The sequence below is a fragment of the Hermetia illucens genome, chromosome 1 (assembly GCF_905115235.1).
Source record: "Hermetia illucens chromosome 1, iHerIll2.2.curated.20191125, whole genome shotgun sequence".
Lineage (NCBI taxonomy): Eukaryota > Metazoa > Arthropoda > Insecta > Diptera > Stratiomyidae > Hermetia > Hermetia illucens.
In genome coordinates, this window is record NC_051849.1 from 66,832,225 (window position 1) to 66,853,403 (window position 21,179).

The following is a 21,179-nucleotide window of genomic DNA, read 5'->3' on the forward strand; positions in this document are numbered from 1 at the left end:
ATTGCCTACTACCGCACAATTTTGAAAGGTAATATATACAAAACGATGAGTTGCTGCATTTCGTCGATGAATATTATTCGATCATCGTTGAGCCGGATTTTTCCAACAACCTCAAAGTTTATCATTTAAATATTTTACGCTTAGAATATTCAAAATAGGAACAAAAAATTGTAGTGTATGAAGTAACAGAGTAAAAAACTAGTTGAAGAATGTGAAATGCACCTCCCGCACTCGGAATACGGAGAAATGATACTGCGACCCGAACTTGTTTAGAACGAAATGTGTAGAGTGTATAGTGTCACCTTTGATTAGTGGGTTCATATTGATCGTTCGAACGGTAAGATTAAACCAATTGTTTAATTTCCAACTTATGCAAACAATGAACAACATTTGCCGTGGTAACGTACATGACCAATATAAGCCCATAATCAATAAACCAATTCGTGAAAATCATTCTTTCGAAATATTTCAAATATTTAGCTTCTGCAGTTTCCTTTGAGATATCTTTTTTTTGATAATATTTGTATCTTAATTTTACAATCAGCAAATTGGCTTCAAACTGTAGTCTTCTATTTGTAAAGTTTGGTCATAATCATATCTCAAATAACTAATAAACTATTCTGACTTTCTCCTACTATTAAATTTTAAGCCAATTTAGCAGAGCTGATCGAAAATTTCGTACCTTTCCACTATCCGAATCACTTTGTTGTTGCAAATCAACAGCGGCCGCTGCTGCTGTCGCATTACGTCCAATCGACGCACTACTAACGCGACGCACTGATACTGCACCCTTATTGCGATCACGCAATTGTCCCTGCGTGAAGCTAGAGCTTAAGTCTTTTTTTGAACTAGCCTTGTGTAAATTGGTTACTGAACCGGTAGTTGTTATTGTTGTAGTTGCAGTCAGAGTGGTTATCGTACTATTATTGCTATTCATTGTATTACTAGAATTGCTATTTGATTGGCTGTTGTAGCCATTCGTTGATGTATTGGATGTATGAAGGCGTGATAGCGAGTCTAAGTGGCGGGCACGTGATGTGAGTGAATCCCGTTTGGGACGAGGCAACGGAGAGTTACTGATACGCTGCGGGGACGGTGTTGATTTAGATGATATTGGAATCGACGAAGTCGAACTTCGACTTGCCGGGCTTGTTCCTAATGAAGCATCTTTTCGTAAACTTTGAGCAGAGTCAGGCCTATTCAGGCTGGACGAGTAGGATTCACGCTTATTGACCGATGGCGGTCCAGATTTTCCGTATAGACTGCCCGTACTACGACTTAAACTCTTATTTGACACAGAACCAGCAGAGGATGAAGGACTCCTCTGCTGGGGAACAAACGTTCGCCCAGTTGGAGGTTTTGGTGCTAAATATCCTTTAGTTCCTGGAAGGGGTATTTTACTTGGACGTCGCTTAGGCGTGTCCGGGCCCAAACGTGAATCACGTTCAGTTTGATCTTGAGCCGATTCAGTGCTACTGCTGTGCTGTTGAATTTCCTCCATAGCTAATGGAGTCATTGCTTTCATACTGGGCGTAGAAATCTGAGTAGGCGTTATTGGTGGTGAATCGCCTCGTGGCGATATAATCATTGTTGAAGAGGAACGATTTGTTTCCGTGCTGTAATCTGATTTTGATGATGCAGTCTTAGCTTCCAAGACACGAAGTTGTGCTTTTGTACCTTCCAGCTCGATGTCCTTTTCTTCAAGCTGAAATAGAGATATAAATCAATTTTCCAGGATATTTATTCGTGATTAAAGGCAGTGTACCTGAAATCTCATATCGTCAATTTCCTCCTTCGATTTGCCTAACTTTTCTAAAAGGGTAAGCCTTGATTTAGTAGCTTGTTCCAGTCTCTGATTTAAAACCTGTAAAAAAATCAATATTTAGTTAGATAATTTAAATGTATTAATTTATGCACGCATTTATGTATATAGGTACTCCAAAATGAGTCAGACAAAATATTTGGAATATGATTCGGTGTTCGCAAACGGAATTTATGTATATATACCGACAGCAATGATAATTCCGATGGTGCAAACGCGCAACACAAATGAGCAACGCTATGATAGGTGAGAATGAAGGGAGACCGGTCGGTTCTGTGCACCGGTGGCAAACGTTCAATATATAGTTTTCTCTTGAAAATTAATATTCTTGGTATTTAATTAATTTTGGAGATCCCTTTATGATTGCCGTAGTTGAGAACAATTTTCTATCTTGGCGAATTTCCGTAGAATACTATAGCATTTCAGGGTACGTCTACGATCCTTAACGGCAGCTCACGATATGGCGTTCCCAAAGCCGAGTAAGTAGTTCTGACCCTCGGTGAAAAGCGAAGAGCGAGTGACCGCTACACGTCGGAGCACGCTGAGAGTCAACGGAGCCGACGGCGATGAGGTGACGTGAGTTTATGTCTGCCAAAGTGATAGTTGTGGCATGTAACAGGAGCCAACCATTTTTTTCACTTGTGGGATAGTTCGCATTGAACCGATATTAGTATAGCCTATAGCGTACGTTGATCCGTCAGTGAGTTCCGGAATCAGCTAAGCGTAGGTCAGCCCTCAAGGAACTATGGTAGGGGGTTCGCCTCTGAGGGTACGGGAACTCCTGCCGCCCGCCCCATTGCACACGATGCGCTGGTAATATTTCCATAGAGAACAAAAGCAATTAAATCCGTACAATCGATGAAATAGTCGGTAAGAAGCAATGTTTGACTGCGTTTAATCGCAATTCTCGGCAAAACAGGCCGGCAGGGCTAAAACAACCGACGTGACAACGGATCGTCCAAATAAGGAGAAACCCTTCCAAAATGTTACGGCTGCCGGTGCGGAGACGGCAACTCCAGTTCACCGCAGTGTTTCTGTTCCGGAAAAAAGTTCAGAGAAAATCGTTCGATCTGAGGAAATGGATTCGGAGACAAGCCGAATGGGAACGCAATTGACAATCTCTGCTAAATTCAAAGAGGGAATGCATGCCAGTCGTAAAGTGCATGTGCATGCATTCCAGAAAAAAGGCAGCAAAGGCGTGAAAAACGGGTTTATGGAACTGAAAACCAAGAACACCGGCACCGCAGAGAGCACTTTAAGTGCCAAACGGAACGATGGAAAAAGCAAGAAAAGGAAGACGTGTCTGAAGGAGAATTTATCAAAAAGAGAACAAAAGGAAAAACCCGCCACCCCGTCAGAAAAACGTCTCAACAAGATCTGCTATAAGATGAAACTCGAAGACAATGGTGCAGAATTGTCTTCCATACGAAAAATTAAGGGTGGCGAAGTCCTCGTTGATTTAGGCCTGAAGCCAACTAACAAGAGTACATTCTGCAAGGCGGTCAAGGGGTTACTGGGAGAGAAGGCTCTGGTTTCTAGCCTAGAGCCTATGCGTTTTCTCGATATCCGAGATCTTGACTGTCTCAAAGATAACGTCGAAGTGATGCCCGGCTAGATAAGACTTCTGTCAATTCTCGAGGCCGAAAATTCGCTGTGGTGGAATTTGCTGAATAATACGCGAGAAGATTCCTTCACAGTGGAAAACTCAAACTTGGATAGGTAATATGTAGGATACGAATGTGAATAGTGGGCGCATCTCTACAAAGTGCCGGGGACCATGCAGGAGGACAGCATACCGAAGATACGGTCAGGTAGGTCACCAAGCGAAGACTTGCAACGAAAAAGAAAATTGCGTTCTCTGCCAGGATCGAGGCCCATCTAGTGAAAGCATTACTGCCGATTCGGGCGGCATCCAGTCTTCAGAGCGGAAATAGAAGCGGCTAACATGATCCGCATCACACAAATTAACATGCACCGGAGTGTAGCTGCTCACGAGTTATTAGCGCAGTTCGTTGGGGAGTTTAAAGCTCATTTAGTGCTAATCAGCAAGCAACATCGGAGGCTGGAAGATAGAGCCGTGGTGTGCATTACGTTCGGGTTCTTCCCGTTGCGAAAAAATTGAGTTTGAGATAGTAAGGGCTTCTTTAAACTAACAACTCCCTTCTGACTCCCTCTCCTGTTGATGAAAGTTTAAAGGCTCCCTAAACCGAAGGAAAGGTTAGGCCGAAGTGATGTTCTAAACGATTCCAGGCTAGTTCTCCGATGGTGAAAAAGTGTTTAGTTGGTAGTCCGATGGGTTACCGTTATGAGAGTCTACACTCTGTGCGTAAGCGCATTCACTTATCCTATCCAAAAAAGAATCCTATAAAGTTTATTATGATTTTCTCTAGACATGGTGAGTTGTTTGTTGGACATTTTCTCAAATACCTCGTTGCGTTGGTTGCAACAAATGAAACAGATGATTGCAAAGCAAGCCACAACCGCGCAACCTTCAATAAATTCAATATTAAGTTAAAAAAATACTAGAAAGCAAATTTCGACACTAGCAATCTTTGTGTTCGCTTGCAAGCACTACGAAATGTGTGGTCTACCTTTCAAGAAATCCACAATAAAATATTGTTATAATCAGAGATCCTTGAGAATTCTACAAAAAATATGAACCTCTATATTACGAGCATTTCGGTTTTGTCGAGAATTCGTTAATGGACAATTTTATAAGCTAGTTTTAGTGCCGCTTTGCCGAAAATCGATTCAATAAAATTCACAGGTAGATATGGAACAGTTATATCAACTGTATTCTATAACAGAAATGACAACACATGATTCTTTACCACTGTTCAATTTAATTTTTGTCTTTTCCAATAGAGCGATCCCGTCATCTGTGCGTCTATCTCAACGCTGAAAACTTCCGGAATGATAACCATTGGGACCAAAAATGAGATATACTAGATTAAAACCCCGCTGCTTTTATGAACGCGACTCTTACGAGGACACCTCTAGCTTTAATAAACTCCCGTCCATAGATCAGTTTTATAACCGTGGCCACCGCAGAGCGCCTACGTTTGCGATATTCCCCAAGTGCAACGCATTAAATGGTACCGTCCGGAAAGTGGAAAACTTCCATCTTGAATCACATTTCACAACGGATGACAGGAATATCGTGCTTCCATCGTTAACGCATTATATTCCTTAAACGAAATTCAACATACCAGGATATACTCATCTATTGATCCAAGTAGAAGATGAGCTACGTAAGTTTCGGGAAAAAGATCCCCCTATTTTTGAAGAGAATTTTCTCTGTGAAGAACACTACCAACGAACATATTAACGCGGAACAGATGGACTGCGACACTGCCTTATCCGATCGACCCGGTTCCTTTTGTGTTCGAATCCTTAACAACTTTCATGAAACATGAAAGGAAACTCCTTCATGATCGCGAACAAGAATTTCATCGAAAAATACCTCAATCGTGCTACTATATACCACATGATCCTGTGGCCAAATCATCAAGCACTACTAACCAGGTGTGCCCTGTATTAAATGTATCGGTGGAGACTTTTGCGAGACCGTCGTTTAAACATGGCTTTCATAACCAAACAGCTTTCAAGACCCGTAGGCAATATACTATTATAAATATTATGAAAATTCAACGGTTTTAGTTATCAGAGGAAGTAATTTACAGATTCTTTCAAGGACTTCCTTATATTGGAATAGATTAGCCTGCCTATCCAGTCTGAATTTTAGTGAAAATGACTAAAGCACACGAAAGAAAAAATCTGTAAACAAACTATACTAGCAGCCCAGATCAACCCACCGACCGCAATCTCTCATCCAAGTTACTGTGTATTGTTTACGTTTCGCATTCAATTGTCGCATCTTATCTACAACCCTAGAATTGAAGCGTGCTAAGCACAACTGAATTTGGGTTTTTAAAGATTTTTATTATCATAACGAAATTTAAGCGTTAGAATCGACTAACCACAATCAACATTCTTTGAAAATTCTAAATTTTTCATCATTTATCCACCAACATTGTATTCTTCGTGTGAACTGTTGAATGATGCCGGCTTAATTTACCAACACAGCGATGATTCCATCAGCCTAATGACAACTCATTACCATCCGCATATCTAACATATCATCGGGAATGGCTACTATCCGAAGCAGTTCCACACTAGGAGCCAAGTCAAAACAATTGTCTTTCATTGCGTAAGATAATTCAGATTTTAGCGGAAATATTTACAACAACTTGTGAGAAGCTAATCTCTTTCCCGGGTTAAACCTTCTAGGCCATTTTCTACAGCAGGTATCGATTATTCTGACACTATCACTGCATATGTATCTAAGGAGAACATGGTTCTCTATAAGGGCTATACATTTAGAAGTTGTAACCATTGTCCACCCACCAGACCACTTATGGTCGCATTTCATCGCTTTGCTGCATGAAAGAGCCTGTGTGTATCTTTATATTCTTTGTGCGGTGTCTATTTCTTAGACGGTAAAAACAAACTAAAAAACGCCTAGAAACAGAACATATAGTATAGTTGGAGGTACTCCACTATGTTAAATTTTACCTGATCTCTCTTGGTGATAGGTCTCGCGCCAGGTATACCACTGTCGTTAAAAACAACATAATCGGATTGAGTCACAAGCCTCGGAGAAACGCTAGGGCGTCCACCTCAGTCGCCGCGGCAGGATGAGCCCCGGTCCTGTCGCGAAATGAGCAAGTGGTTTTGATGCATGGACGGCATCAGGACGTAAGTAAATCCGGAAGTCTTCGTCCCCAAGCTTTATACTGGTATCATTACATTTTTAATAGCAAACAGTCCCGTTTCATCGTCTTCTTGCCACCTGTTTACGTTCGACAAAAATACGAAGGCACGGTTCCCCATAGAAACAGGGGTCGATATATGCATTTATCCTCAAAATGCCAAGGATTATCTAGAAAAGCATGGTTCGAACTCATACTCAACCTAGGCCTTCGACGGGATTTCCCATGAAGATTTGTTATACCGGACGTTTCTAAACCCATACTTGGAGCAGATTTTTTTACACATTGCGGGCTACTTCCAGATCTTCAGAAACCCGCCAAGAAGAGAAAGGTACAATCCCGATCATCACAACAATTACTGGAGGAACCCCTTATCATGATATCCTACATGACCTTCCGGAAATAACTCGTCCGGATGGAACTGAAAAAATGCGGTGTCACCGAACTAAGCATCATATAGTCGCCAGGACCACCAGTTGCTTTAAAGCCCAGATGATTAGCTGAACGACATGCTGAACATCGCGAAAAAGGAATTCAATTCATGATCTAGCTAGGATTGGCGCGTCCATCAAATAGTCCGTGGACTGCACCCTTGCATATAGTGCCTAAGAAAAATAACGAGTGGAGAACGTGCGGAGATTATCGCGCACTCAACGCCCGGACTTCCGTCAACAAGTACCCAGTTCGGAGCATCCAAGATTTCGTCCAAACGCCCATGGTAAAACTGCCTTTTTAACAATAGAACTGGTAAGAGCATTTAACCAGATCCCGGTAGCTGAAGAAAATATTTCAAAGACTGCCATCACAACACCGTTCGGCCCTTATGACATTCGGCCTATGGAGGTTTGGACTTCTGCTATGCCTACATCGATGACATTAATCGCTTCATCTCCACGTGAAAAGCACGCCAGCCGCTTAAGAACTTTATTCCAAAGCTTGAAGTAATATGGATTAGTGGTGAATCCAAGCAAATGCGTTTTTGATCAGCACGCAGTCAGTTTCTTAGGATATCTTGTCTCAAGGAAAAGACACGTCCATTGCCATTCAAAGTCAAACCCGAAGCAGCTTAGAGCACTCTTGGGTAAGTTAAATTTTTACAGAAGTAGCAGTACAGGCACCACTGAACGAGATTGTTCACTGCAAAATTAAAGGAAATTCACCCAATCTGCCGCAGCTTTCGAATATTCCAAAACCGCACTGGATCAGGCGACGCTGCTTCCACATCCAAAATCTGACGCACCTTTGCCCATTTTCTTAGATGAATAGATTTCAAGAAAGCTCGGACGACCGGAAACTACTGGCTATGTACCTAGTGATGAGACACTTTCGTCATATGGTTGAGGCAAGAGAGTTCACCATCTTTACGGATCACAAGCCGTTAACCTTCGCCTTCCACAAAAAGAACGAGTGCTTACTACGTCAATTTCCCCATTTAGATTATATTCGGCAGTTCACCACCGATATGCAGCACGTATCCGGCGCATCGCGAGTTGAGGAGTTGCAATCAATTATCGATTACGCAAAACTGGCAGCTCCTCAGTACGCGGGCGAAGAGCTGAAAATGCTACAAAAAGCAGACGACGGGCTTCGACTAAAGCAATTCCAGGTTCCGGGTGTTAGCTTAAAGCTATGGTGTGATGTACCCACTGGTACCATCCGACCTTACACTACTCAAACATTCCGAAAAACTGTTTTCAATAGCTTACACTACTGATTCCCACCCAGGAACAAACGCCCCCATTAAACTGGTAACACAACGGTATGTTTGACCATTTATCAAAACCGATTACTTGGTGTTATGCCCTAATTCAAGGGGCAGCGCACTGCCTGATCATGGTAGGCCGTTTTTCACTTTGGCCGGAAGTAACAGCAATCCCCGATGAAGAACTCATCACAGTTACTCGACCGTTCCTTGATACATGGATGTCCAGGTTCGGCATACCACTTCGGATCACCACAGATCAAGGAAGACCGTTTGAATCGAGGTTATTTCAAGAATTCACACCCACCCATATTAGAACTCCAGCATACCATCCGGTGGCTAATGGTATAGTCGAGCGTTTTCACCATCACCAGCAGCAATAAGATGTCACAATAGCCGCTGGACAGAAGTATTGTCTGTCGTGCTACTAGGCATTCGCACAACTTGGAAGGAGGACCTCGGCCCAACTGCAGCAGAAATGGTGTATGGTCAGCCATTATGCCTCCCAGGCGAATTTTTCGACTTACAGTCAACAACGAGCAGGTGTACACGTCTAATTTCGCCAACGAGTTAAGATACCGTTTCCAAACTTTTTTCAATGGGAATCAATATGACCGCAAAAGAATCTCCATATTAAAAGACCTGGCAACAACAAGCCATGTCTTCATCCGTAACAATGGTCCAAAAAAAATACTCCAACATCCGCAGTAGGTCCCATATCGGGTAATCATTACATCCGATAAGTTCTTTAAAGTTGAAATTGCCGGACGTATCAGTACAGTACCCATCAATCGACTCAAGCCTGCTTACGCGATAGTCGGCGGTATCGAAGAGAACCCGATCTCGGGCCAACAACAGGAAGCCTCCGTGGCAATGCCCACTCCCGCGAGAGACATCCGAAAAATCGTTCAAGTTCCCGTTCAACAATGTAGGGTTGTAGAGCAATTGGTAGAAGACTCAGGCGACTCATTTAAATAAACAAATCCAATATAAAAACACGGCTTTAATTTAACTTCTGCTATCAATCTAACCTGACATTTCCCAAACTAGTAAAGTCTCATATACTCGCACCTTGCATATAATAACTTTCTAGCTACCATCGTATTAGGATCAAAATTGAATTAAATCATACACGCTCTTTTATGACAATATCCAGGATTCCAAAAAAGCCCAGTCTCGTCAATTTGCTGCAATGATATCAAGTAGACCTCTTAGATCTAATGGGATATGTGGTCGCCTGTAAAGAATATGTGACTACTAACGCGATTTTGATGTTAGATTGCAAGTTTCCAGTCCAGACGGAAAAACGGAACAATATTACAGTACTAGGCATGGCTGCAGTTGTATACATCATGGTGCTACGTCCTCCCACAGTCGCAAGGAGGAATTCTGTCGGTCTAAAATGCAGATACTAATAAACATGGTGATCAGAAACCAAAAACCTATAGATCACAGATTAAAAAAGAGCAACAATTTCATTACTAAATATAGTATGTCATGCTCTTTCCCCGGAAGGTTAAAAACGGGAAACCAGAAGCTGAACACTTCAAGTATGAAAGGTTTTATGTATTTCCTTTATAAAGACATTTGAGTGTGTATTTGTCCCATTAGTATGTAGCACAAGTATATGCATATATTATGTGAGAATGAGAATATATGCATATATTCAAGTGACATTGAGGATATGGAGAGTATTTCGGAGCCTAGGCACCATATAGTGGCAGCCTCTTGATTTTTTTCAGACTTTTCGGATGAATAGTTTCTGAGAATGGCCCCGTTGAAGAAATGATCACTTTCAACTCCCCGCACTCCCCACTTTTCCAATAAAAGTCAAAATTAGGACCGGAAAGTACTGATCAAGATCTTTCATTTGATACCACATGACTATATTTGGTAAAAAAATACACCTCCCTTTCGCATGTATGGGGTAACTCACAGTATGAATGAGCGTTCACAGTTCCCACTTTTCCACCAAATGTGGTGTCAATCGCTACAACCATCTCCGAGAAAAATGCGGGTGACAGACAGACAGATAGACAATAAACCGTATATATGTATAATGTAGAAAACTGAAGGACCTGAGCAGGTGAAAACGAAAATAATTTATCAGGAACTAACAGGGCGTGGGGCATTAAATCAATCCCTCTATCTCTATGTCTTTGTACCGACATATGAACAATTGCTCTTTGCACGGTCCTAACAACGGTCCTAAATGACAGTCTAACAATTTACTAGAAACGTCCATAATGTCGCTAGAGACATCTATAATGTACTCAAACTACCACAATAATTAAATTAATTTATTTTGTACAAACAACAAATTAAACATTATAACAAACCACCAGACCGTAGGCGTAATATTGCGTAAAGTACTAAAATTACACACAAGAAACATTAAGGTACCTAGAATGGGTAGTCATATCTGTTATTTGCTCCTCAAATTGTAACGCAAGTCCAAGAAATCTCATATATGTACCTATTTTTGCTATTAAATTGCAAAACAAAAATGCATGGTCTGCAATGAATGTATATATAACTCAATAAAAATAACAGATAGCGTAAATCAATTTGCCATTAAATGAGCAAGTAGCGATGTGTGACATGTTTTCTAGAAACCCCTTGACTGACATTACCCAACGCACTAGAAACAATGCACATTTCACTCAATCGTGAAAGAACAATACTTTGCGACAGAATAATTGACTTGATTGAATGAATCATGGTTGAAGGTAGATATAATAGGTACGTACAAAGAATGGAAGCGGAGCAACGTAAGAAGTTGATTCCATTTCAACACCTTCCTTTGAACGAGTGCTTCCCAGCTTGAAGGGGGTGCTTCATCCCAAGTTTTCTTTTATTTTACGTTCACACCGACTGACTTTATGCGCAAATAATGATACAGTATTAAAACTTTGTTTTGCCGGGGAAAGTATCATATTCAATTAAACTTTTTTTCAAATTCGTCCAACAGGTTTTGTTAGCAAGATACTTCTCAATTTACACAACTTTTTAGGTGCAATTATCGTACCCTTAAATACGTCCATTAAAATGCAATAATCGTTGGTTGATAGCAGCAGTTAAATGGTGGAACAAAAGAAAATTGCTAATAAAATCTTTTCCCATTACAATCATTTCAATTTGTCGCTTACTGGATTTATGGCCATGTAAAATCATTAATCTATCTTTTCCCATTCTCACGTTGTTCAATAGAAAGTCAACGTAGCGGATTTTCACTTTTGTTGGTGCAAAGTGGCTGCGGTTAATGTTAACTAGAAATAAGTGGAATGTTACGCTTGAATTTGTTTCTTCACTATAAAAAGTTTTGAACCCAACTATTTAACTATTTAGTGAGATAGTTCTCTATCTAAAACAACACTTGATAATAGAAATCCGCAATTCTGCAACTTCCCATGGATCCTTCACAACAGAAGCAAGCAAAAACAAAAGCATGCTTTTATCTTTAAAATCCTACAGTCGAGGAATTGCTGACGATGTTAGCCTTAACCTAATTCAGTGTTTGCTATCATGATGACCCCTATATCCTCAACTTTATGGTTTCAGATTTTCTATTTAAGTCGGTTCTACAGAATAAAATATCTACAGTGTAGAATGAGGTGAATTTTTAAATAAAGATGCAATTCGGTGGATATCTATGAACTGTTATGGTTTTCATTTCATTTTGTCTCTTACGGGAAAATATCCTTTTAGTGATCCTTTAATAAAAATATTTTCACTCACTGATACTTTAAAAGGTTTTGTTTTCAACAAAACTTTATTAAAATCAGTTCAATATCTGTCACACCCGATTTACTCGGCTGAATCGATTGTCACGAAATTTAGTGAGAACATGTGGTTTGTATGTCCCTTTACATTCAACGACCGGCATCATTTTGCGTTGGGATTAAGAGGGCAGGCGGGGGGAATTTTCTTTTTCACCAAATATAGTCATCTGGGGTATCAAATGAAAGGGCCCAATTAATGCTTTTCGAAACTGGTTTTATTTTTGATATCGGGCACAATACAAGGGAAGTAAAGACTCAAAAGTTATACCCCAAAAAGTGAAGCAGGTCTCATTCTCAGAACCTCAGAACCTAGCCGAATGTGCATTTACATGAAATCTAGGCCATGGAGACATTTTAGTTTTGCTTTCTTAGCTATTTTAGTTATTTGTATATCAGTATCAATTACTGGATTATGTATGTATGTACTGATGAAGTTTGCGGGTGGTGTACAATAAGATGAACATGTGTGTACGTTAGTACTTCTGAACACGGGGTAACGTGGAAATATGTGAAGATGGGTTAGATAAATTTATATGGGTACATAATGTGGATAGAGAGTTAGTTCCTCACATAAGATGAACACAAAACCTTTATACCTGAATCGCCGAGCTTCCGGTATCCCGACTTGATATTTCAATGGGAAAATATTCAACTATAAAATATTTGTTACAAAACTATGAACAATGAAAATCCGTATTTATAAATTAAGAAAAGAACTAGATATTGTTCCTTATACTGTAAATATTTTTATTTTCCTTCCGCATACAATCGTTTGGAGATCACGTGCCTTATTCAACAGTGCTAGAACCTAAGGTACCTTAGGTCACGTGGTCTCCGAAACGATTGTGTGCGAAGGAAAATAAAAATATTTAAAGTATAAAGAATAATACCTAGTTCTTTTCTTAATTTATATATTGGGTTGGGGAAAAAGTAATGTCGTATTTGTGATCAAATTTTAACGCTTTATTTAACATACTTAGAATTATTCGATTTAAGTCAAATATGCGCCATTTTGTTCGCAAACTTGTTGCCATTTAGAAGGCAACTCCATTATCCCCCCTCTTATTTGCAAAAAACTCAGACAGCCAGTTTTCGCAAGCCTCTTTTGAGGCGCTAAGAGCGTTTTGCATGGACCGGAAGAGATGGTAATCAGTTGGTGCCAGGTCCGGACTATACGGTGGGTGCGATAGGACACCCCATCCATGCTCCCGTAGCTTCTGGCGGGGCGCTTTATTAAACATACTTAGAATTATCCGATTTAAGTCAAATATGCGTCGTTTTGTTCGCAAACTTGTTGCCTTCTAAATGGCAGTTTTGGGGTTGTCCTGGCGGGACACAACACCATTCCTATTGACCAGTTCTGGTCAATCGACTGCTTCAAACGGTCGAGTTGCTCACGGTAGAGGACCAAATTGAGGGTCTAGCCATAGTTGAGTAGCTCATAGTGGATGATTCCCTTCCAATCCCACCAAACACACAACAAAACCTTCCTGGCCATCAATTCGAGTTTCGCGATGGTTTGGGCCGGCTCGACGCCCTTCGGCCACGATCTTTTTCGGTTGAGGTTGTCGTACGCGTTCCACTTTTCATCACCAGTCACAATCGGCTTCAAAAATGGGTCGAATTCGTTCCGTTTCAGCAGTGAATCGCAGGCGTTGATTCGGTCTAAAAAATGTTTTTGCGCCAACTCGTGTGGCACCCAAACATCCAGATTTTTTTAGAATACAATCTTCTGCAAATGGTTCCAAACAGTTTTATGGTCTATACTCAGTTCCTGGCCAATCGAGCGAATGCTCACATGCCGGTCTACTTGGATGATTTCGACGATTTTATCGGTTTCTACGACGATTGGCCTACCAGTACGGGATGTATCTTCGACATCCACTACACCAGAACGAAACCGATCGAACCAAACTGTGCAAATCGTTACAGTATCGGACCTATAAACTTTACAATTTTTTCCGGCCGCCTTTGTTGCATTTTTATCTCTCAGGTAGTAAAAACGTAAAATATGACGAATTTCTTGCTTGGTGGACTCCATCTTTGACGCACCCTAACTTGAGACTGAAACGTACGATCACAACACTGTCAAAGATACACTTGTAGCACAGATTGTCGTCTTCAAATCGCCGTATAGTATGACCCGATGCGATAAGTACAACACAAGATATATTTAAGTATCGCCATCTATTGACAAAATACAACATTACTTTTTCCCCAACCTAATATTAACTGTAAAACAAACATGAACATTAAATTCAACTTAATCCGTATTTATTTCTTTTTTCTATCGAAAGTTGTTAATTGAATAATTATTAGGTTACTTTTTAAATTATTCTGCAATTATACAATGGAATAAGTATGATTTTCATTCCATCGTGTTTGCAAAGGGTCCGTGAAATATATTTAGCTCCAAATATCCTTCAAAGTTTAACAGAATATTAAGGTCCACCGACAACAATATGAAGGTGAAGCGAATAGTATTGTGAAAAACTACTCTTTACGGCGCACGAAAGTTCTTCCCTGGGATTTGGCCAAAAATCAGTCGAATCAATCCAACCCTTCTAAGTAAATTTTCAGAGGCTACTCAACCATGCCTTAAATTTCGCTGAGTCTCAAATTCGGTACCATCTGAACAATGAGCTAAAATAAGTACTCTATCTATACTGAATCGAAGAATTAAGAAAGCATCACAAAAAATGGGAAACTATCGGAATTGTATGGAACAGGGAACCATGGTTAACGTATTTCCTACAATATAATGGGAAAGCTTCTCGAGTTATGGGAATGCACACTAAAGCACTCATTATTTAGGGAAAATTAATAACCCCTTCTTATCAACCTCATAAAATTTATGCACACAAAAATTGATATAATTAATAATTTATGCAAGCAAAATAATAATAATTTATGCACTCAAAAATTAATATAACCAATAAATCATAGGCCGTTTCAACCTAACAGATTCCTCGTTGTTTTGTGCTGTAAAGCATGTGTGACGCTAGAAACGACATACACAAACGACAGCCTCCAAAATAGCATGTAATTTCTGGCCAAAATTATTCACAGTGGGTAGTTAAACAGTCATCTATGATGGCTTTAAAGAAAACATTAAAAAAGCACATAGCGACTAAATAATGCAAAATGCGACTCCTTTCTTTCCAACCCCGTTAAAGCACACCTCACCCCTAGAATGGAGGAATAGCAACTTGCGGTGTTTCAAAAGATATAGGGCCCAGAAAAATTACTCTGTCTGGTAGACCTACGACAATTGTAAGTCAAGAGAGGTTAGGGTGGAAAAAAATGAATTTCGCCTCTCGATACAACATGGATACAAGGCGACTATTCAGAAGAGGCGAAACTCGAAAGAAAAAGCAGAGCAAAAAGTGTCCAGTTTGAGGCAGAGTTAAAGCTGCGCAGAACAGCGCATCTACTCATATATTGTGTATCGCGTTTCTATAGCACCTCTGTATATACAAATCCATGTAACCAGACAAGTAGTTACAAACAACGATAGAAAATTGATAAAGTGGCATTACGATACTTGCTGAAAAATTTCTACACCAGATACAGTCATCACAAAAATGGAAACCATACCAACGAAAATGCGCAAAATACAACTGCGAATTTGATTGGCATTTCATCTTGACAAACTCGATATAGATCAGTACCAAGAAAATGGATTTTTAAAATACAGTTGAAATGAAGTTTGTTCGGCAATTCCCATTATATAGGAATACATCATATTAGTAAAACCTTTTCCTGCAAATACGTAGTGTATATGTTTTTAAGCCTTTAATATCCAATTGCTTGATCGATGGATATCATTAATATCTCCCATTTAATATCCGACATTATATCTGGGGAAAAAGATCTTAACCTCCCATCCCCCATTAGACTTGTATCAGCAACATCATCTTAAATATGTGTCCTGTTCACACCTATGTGAAGGGCATTTACAAAGTTTCTCTTTTTCATTTTTGTTTAGGGATTGCGAGATCCTAAGTCCACATCTATTTGATGTCGGGCCGGACAGAATGGAGAGCAACCACTTGTTTGATTCACGGACTCCTCTTTTTCGACTTAGATTCCAAATATTTCAAAATACAAGGCGAAGGCAACTTTCGGATTCGTTCAGGGCAGAGGCTAGTCACCAATGCTTTTATGTACATTTGCAGACACAATGTGAGAGCGAATTATGACGAACGTAAATCAGCCATACCCCAGAACTAAACTTATTTATTTATTTTATTTTTTAAAGTGAATCTCGTAGCTACGTGAATACACTCTAGCGGATATTAAACCTCAAATCTTATGAAAAATACGGGACAAAATAAAGTGAAAAACTGGTCTGTCAGGTTTAAAAATAATTGAAACACTGACCACGCATTTTTGCTAAAAAATGGTACAAAAACTAAATGAAACCCCTTGAATCAGATTGAATAAACAACAAAGGTTCTAGCAACACAAATCACATAAAAATTACGAGTGCCTGGATGTGATGCAAATGATATATCATTAATTCTGCACCGCGACAGGATGCAGCATTTTCGAGTGGTCCAGAAAGCAGTTGTAGTCGAACGAATTATGAGTATTTTAATAAATCCCAATGAGGTGTAAGAATGCTAATGTGCTGACATCTCAATCCCTTCATGCGGAACTTGCTGGAATGAAATAATCCCCTTTAAGACGCTGAATCTCGTCGAATCCCCCTTGCCCCTCCCCCTTTGTATGCAAAGATAAATAACGTTAAATAACGTTAAAAATATTTTTGCCACCTTCTCGTAACAGGCAAATTATTTCAGGAAACTACTAAACATAAACATATTTCCAGCAAATTTAAACGAAAAAACGGGGCATACATGGAGTCACAGAAAATGATTAGCACAATATCTATGCTGATGGCAGCGGATAGCATATGCGTAACGGAAGAGCAGTTTCCCTACGTAAGAACAAACACAAACGAATGTGAATATCTTTTGAAGAACTAAGCTAGAACTAAGTACGCCACATAATCGTCGAATAGAGGACAGCTCATCTCACAAGGATTAAACACAAATTCGAAACAGAAGAAAGTAATCCCACAAAGAGGAGGTGGACTCTCAGATTTCGAGTGGACGAACTAAAAAAACATTTTAACGCTGCAGGAACAAGTAGCAAAAAAATAAAAAGCCGACTGAACGAATGAATTGACAGCAAATACGGAGCCGGGATCAACAAGAAAAATGGAGCTCATAAATAATACAAGGAACAATATGACAACAAATCATACAGAAGAATACGATGAAAATCAAATAATAACAAGATCGACAAAACTGACAACAAGCGCCAGCATTGACGGCATAGCAGCAGAACTCTTTTAACAGGGTGGACTGACTTCCCTCAACTAGAGATACAAGAAAGAGCGTATTATTTGTATGGTATACACAAAAAGAACTACGCCAACTACAGAGGAATACCATGATTGTGCTCTTCAATCTGGTCTTAGAATGTCTTCAGGAAAGTAACATGAGATGTTATGTACAATAATGCTACTGTCTGAATCCCAAATATTTCGACACATTCCATTCCAATTAACAAAAAGGTTTCCCTAAAATTGAAATAGGCAGCAAAATAGATCGGGGTAAGAAACAAGATAAAATCGGACATTTGGAGATCAGATAGAGAATATAGATTGATTCGCCTACTTTTGGATAAACTTTTGGCGACGTGATGGTTGAGGGGGAGCCTCTCAATCTCGTTGCTCCGGGTTTAAATCCCAGTAGTCAAGGATGATTGTGTTTGTTTTTAGCTGAGCTTATCACTTGCATAGTATTAATTGTGATGATAACAAAAATGAAGGGCTGTCTCATTGAAAATCAAATAGAACAATAACAAAAAAGCGGTTCTGTAGATACAAAGGACTGGAGAGGAGATACGCATTTCTTAGGGCGGAATTGAAAAGCCGAAATCAAAAATTCCATCCCCCACAGTTGACCGCAACTATAATTAAATTCAAATCACGATGATACGCACCATTACAACAAACTCAAAAAGATAAAGTATGGAATCATATCCCTGTGGGAAAACAGAAATCCAATCGAGATTATCGTGTTGGCCCACTCATTGAAAGGAAAAAATATAACGTGTTAACATTTGCATATTTTCCCTTTGACTCAATATTTATTTATGAAGGCAAATCTTCCACAATTGCGATTTTCACAATAGCCGCGTAAACCTTCACTCATAACTCTAACATCGAGACTTTCTTGTTGAAAATGAGTCAATGATTAAACTATCTTCTGACCTTGTATTCTTGCGATGTTCTTCTTGGATTGTAGCTGAATTAGAATTTTAATAAAGGAAGAATTTGAGAATTCTTAGGCTCGAGGGATATCAATAAATGATATTGATATACAGAATATCTGATGAGCATTCTTATCTGCCCTGATTTATAAAATTTTTATTTGAAACCAAATTACCCTAAACCGGATTCAAGTTAAAGTATAAAATTACTAATTAATAAATTATTGATATCCAACAGCAAACCTAAAATAAGAAACAATCACTTACCTGATTTTGAACGGTTAATGTCAACAAATGCCTTTGCAATTCCAAAACATTTGTTTCTAACAATATGGCAGCAACTTTTTTTGAATCGGTAACGCGAACTTTCACACGATTTGGTGAACTTACAAGTCCATCCAAACGACCCAAGTTGTTTAAGTCATTTTTAACTTGTTTATTATAATCACTATGATGATGGAATGGATAAAAAGCAGCTTTGCTATTTGGAGTGGTACTGCAGCTATTGCTATCTAAATCAGCGGTTGTCACTGGTGATGTTGATAGCTGATGCAGAAGTTGAACGGGCGTAAATGTACTTGCAGCAGGCGGACTATATGCGCGTGTGGAAATACGGCTCCCGGTAGTAGCAGTATTAGCTAATTGCATCACAGATCCAGGATTTTGTCGATGATTTGGTGAGTCCGTAGAACTGGAATTGAATGAGATATATTGAGAATTGTTCAAATGACATCTAGGCATTTAAGCGGCCCAATCCCCAGCATAGTTCAAGGAAAATGCTTACCTCGCCAAATTTTTATTGGTCGGATAGACTTTATGCAATTCCTGCAACCGTGAATGCAGTTCAAGCTTTTGGCTAAGCGCTAATTTCAATTGTTCCTCAAGTTCTTTCTTAACGGAGCACAGCTCTTCAAATTGATCTTGTATTTTCGTTGATTTAATTCTTTCCGTTAATGTTTCCGCCTCCATTTCTGCTAATTTGTCCAATAATCGATCACGTTCCTTTCGTAGCAATTGAATATCTTCTTTACTCAAGCGAGCCACATGGTCGTGAAATGTTTTAATTAGACAAGTACTCGTACTATTACTGCTATTACTGTTGTTATTGTTATTACTAGAATTACTATTAATATTACTACTATTTAAATTTAGATTATTTGTAGTTTTCCTAAATTTATCGCGTTCTAAGTTTTGCAAATGCTCGACTTCATCTCGAAGTCGATTACTTTTACGATGAATCACATCCAGCAGATTTAATAGTTCATCATCAGAATCGATTGGCAGGCGATTTGATGCAACAGCTCCCTGAAAATAAAAAGTATTATTTTGGTGTAGATAAATGTAATGACTTGTTCGAACAGAAGATCACTAGGCATAACATAACTAAAGCTATCCATGTATCTAATCCTTACAGAAAAGGTATACATTTTAATTTAAAACCAAATAAATATTGCCATTAAATTCAGAACAACACATACCTGCATAGCACCCGTCGTTGAAGATGCGCTATGCGCTTCCTTTGACGAACTGGTTTCCGTTGAGAAACCAGAATCCTGTACAACACTTCCATTTCCTTCGCCGCTCTTTGGTTCTTTCTTACCACTATGGGAATTACTACGACTTCGTATCAGAGACGAAGACATTTCAGCAGTTTCTTTTTGTCCTAATTTCCGCTTTACACGTATCCCTGGCTCCCATTCGCGTCTGTAAGATTCGAATCCATTTTTGAGTACACTCGTTAAGAGAATATCATTATTTTCATTATTTACCTTGACACCAATGATGATCCAGATGCCATTCCAGTAAGAGTATTTGTTGTTGACATCGATGCCATCTTATGTTTAAGATCGGGGAATGTTTCAATAACCAAATCACGGAATTCCAATAAGGCACCGACCTCATTCTGCAACTCCTGCAATGATTTGGTTTGGTCTGCGACGTGGTGATAATGATAAGGACCGGGTGGAGCTCTTAACGGCATACACTCCATTCCGGGTCGTGCCCCAATTCCAATAATATCACTCTGTAAAAGAGAAGGAAAAAGAGGATAACTAACTGTTTGAAGCTTCGTTGCTTAATGTACTTAATAATTCACCAAACAAATCAAGAACACAAAAAGTTGAATAGCATATTGCAGAGTACACCATTGAATGATGTTTAGACTCTCCCGATCAAACTCTTATGACGAAATGATTATTGCCCATATCCACTACCAAATTGTTCGAATCATTAAGCATGTAGGCCCAATATGGCTTTTTCGCATAATGCTAACAAATAATTATGAAATTCCTGTGATATTTATGCATTTATGCTGTTGTTATTGGGACACGATAAAAATTCAACATCAAAAACTGTGAATTTCATTAAAGTCATTGTAGATGCATACACAGAACTCTGATTTTGAAGTGCACTCGTATATGGTTGAATTTAAATGTGCATTAGGCATTTCTTTGTGAAGGGATCTGGTTGTGTATGGCTGAAGTGGTCTGATTCCATCTCATCTTGAAATACGCTCTTGAGGAGCTGTGCACTAACAAAGTGGAACGAATTATGATTTTGAAATTATTTTGTAGATTACATTGCACTGTTAATTCGCGTTTAGGTGAGAGCAAATTGCCAACAATGAACATGAAATGTGGGTAGCCAGCTTATTATGATTACATTCATTCAGTGTTGGCCAAGAATCTGGTAGAGGATCAAAAAGCCTTCGTGTTCGGAACGATAAGGCGTTACTTCCACAAAAACAAAAAGGAAGAAAATCCCTAGAATAATAAAACTTTACTGCCTTTTCTTCAAACCCTCTACAAAAGACGATT

The 21,179-nt window shown here is 39.3% G+C and overlaps 1 protein-coding gene across 10 annotated transcripts in view; it reads right to left on the reverse strand.

Moving 5' to 3' along the window:
• The window catches only part of LOC119661721 (serine-rich adhesin for platelets), a 375,597-nt gene that overhangs the window by 13,868 nt on the left and 340,550 nt on the right, over positions 1-21,179 (reverse strand). For all 10 annotated transcript variants that reach the window (XM_038071179.1, XM_038071178.1, XM_038071184.1 and 7 more), the window contains 6 exons: positions 20,133-20,386; positions 19,842-20,067; positions 19,148-19,668; positions 18,631-19,054; positions 1,766-1,864; positions 683-1,705 (listed from right to left, as the gene is read on the reverse strand). In XM_038071179.1, coding sequence (XP_037927107.1) covers positions 683-1,705; positions 1,766-1,864; positions 18,631-19,054; positions 19,148-19,668; positions 19,842-20,067; positions 20,133-20,386 — 2,547 coding nt within the window. The remainder of the gene's footprint in view (positions 1-682; positions 1,706-1,765; positions 1,865-18,630; positions 19,055-19,147; positions 19,669-19,841; positions 20,068-20,132; positions 20,387-21,179) is intronic.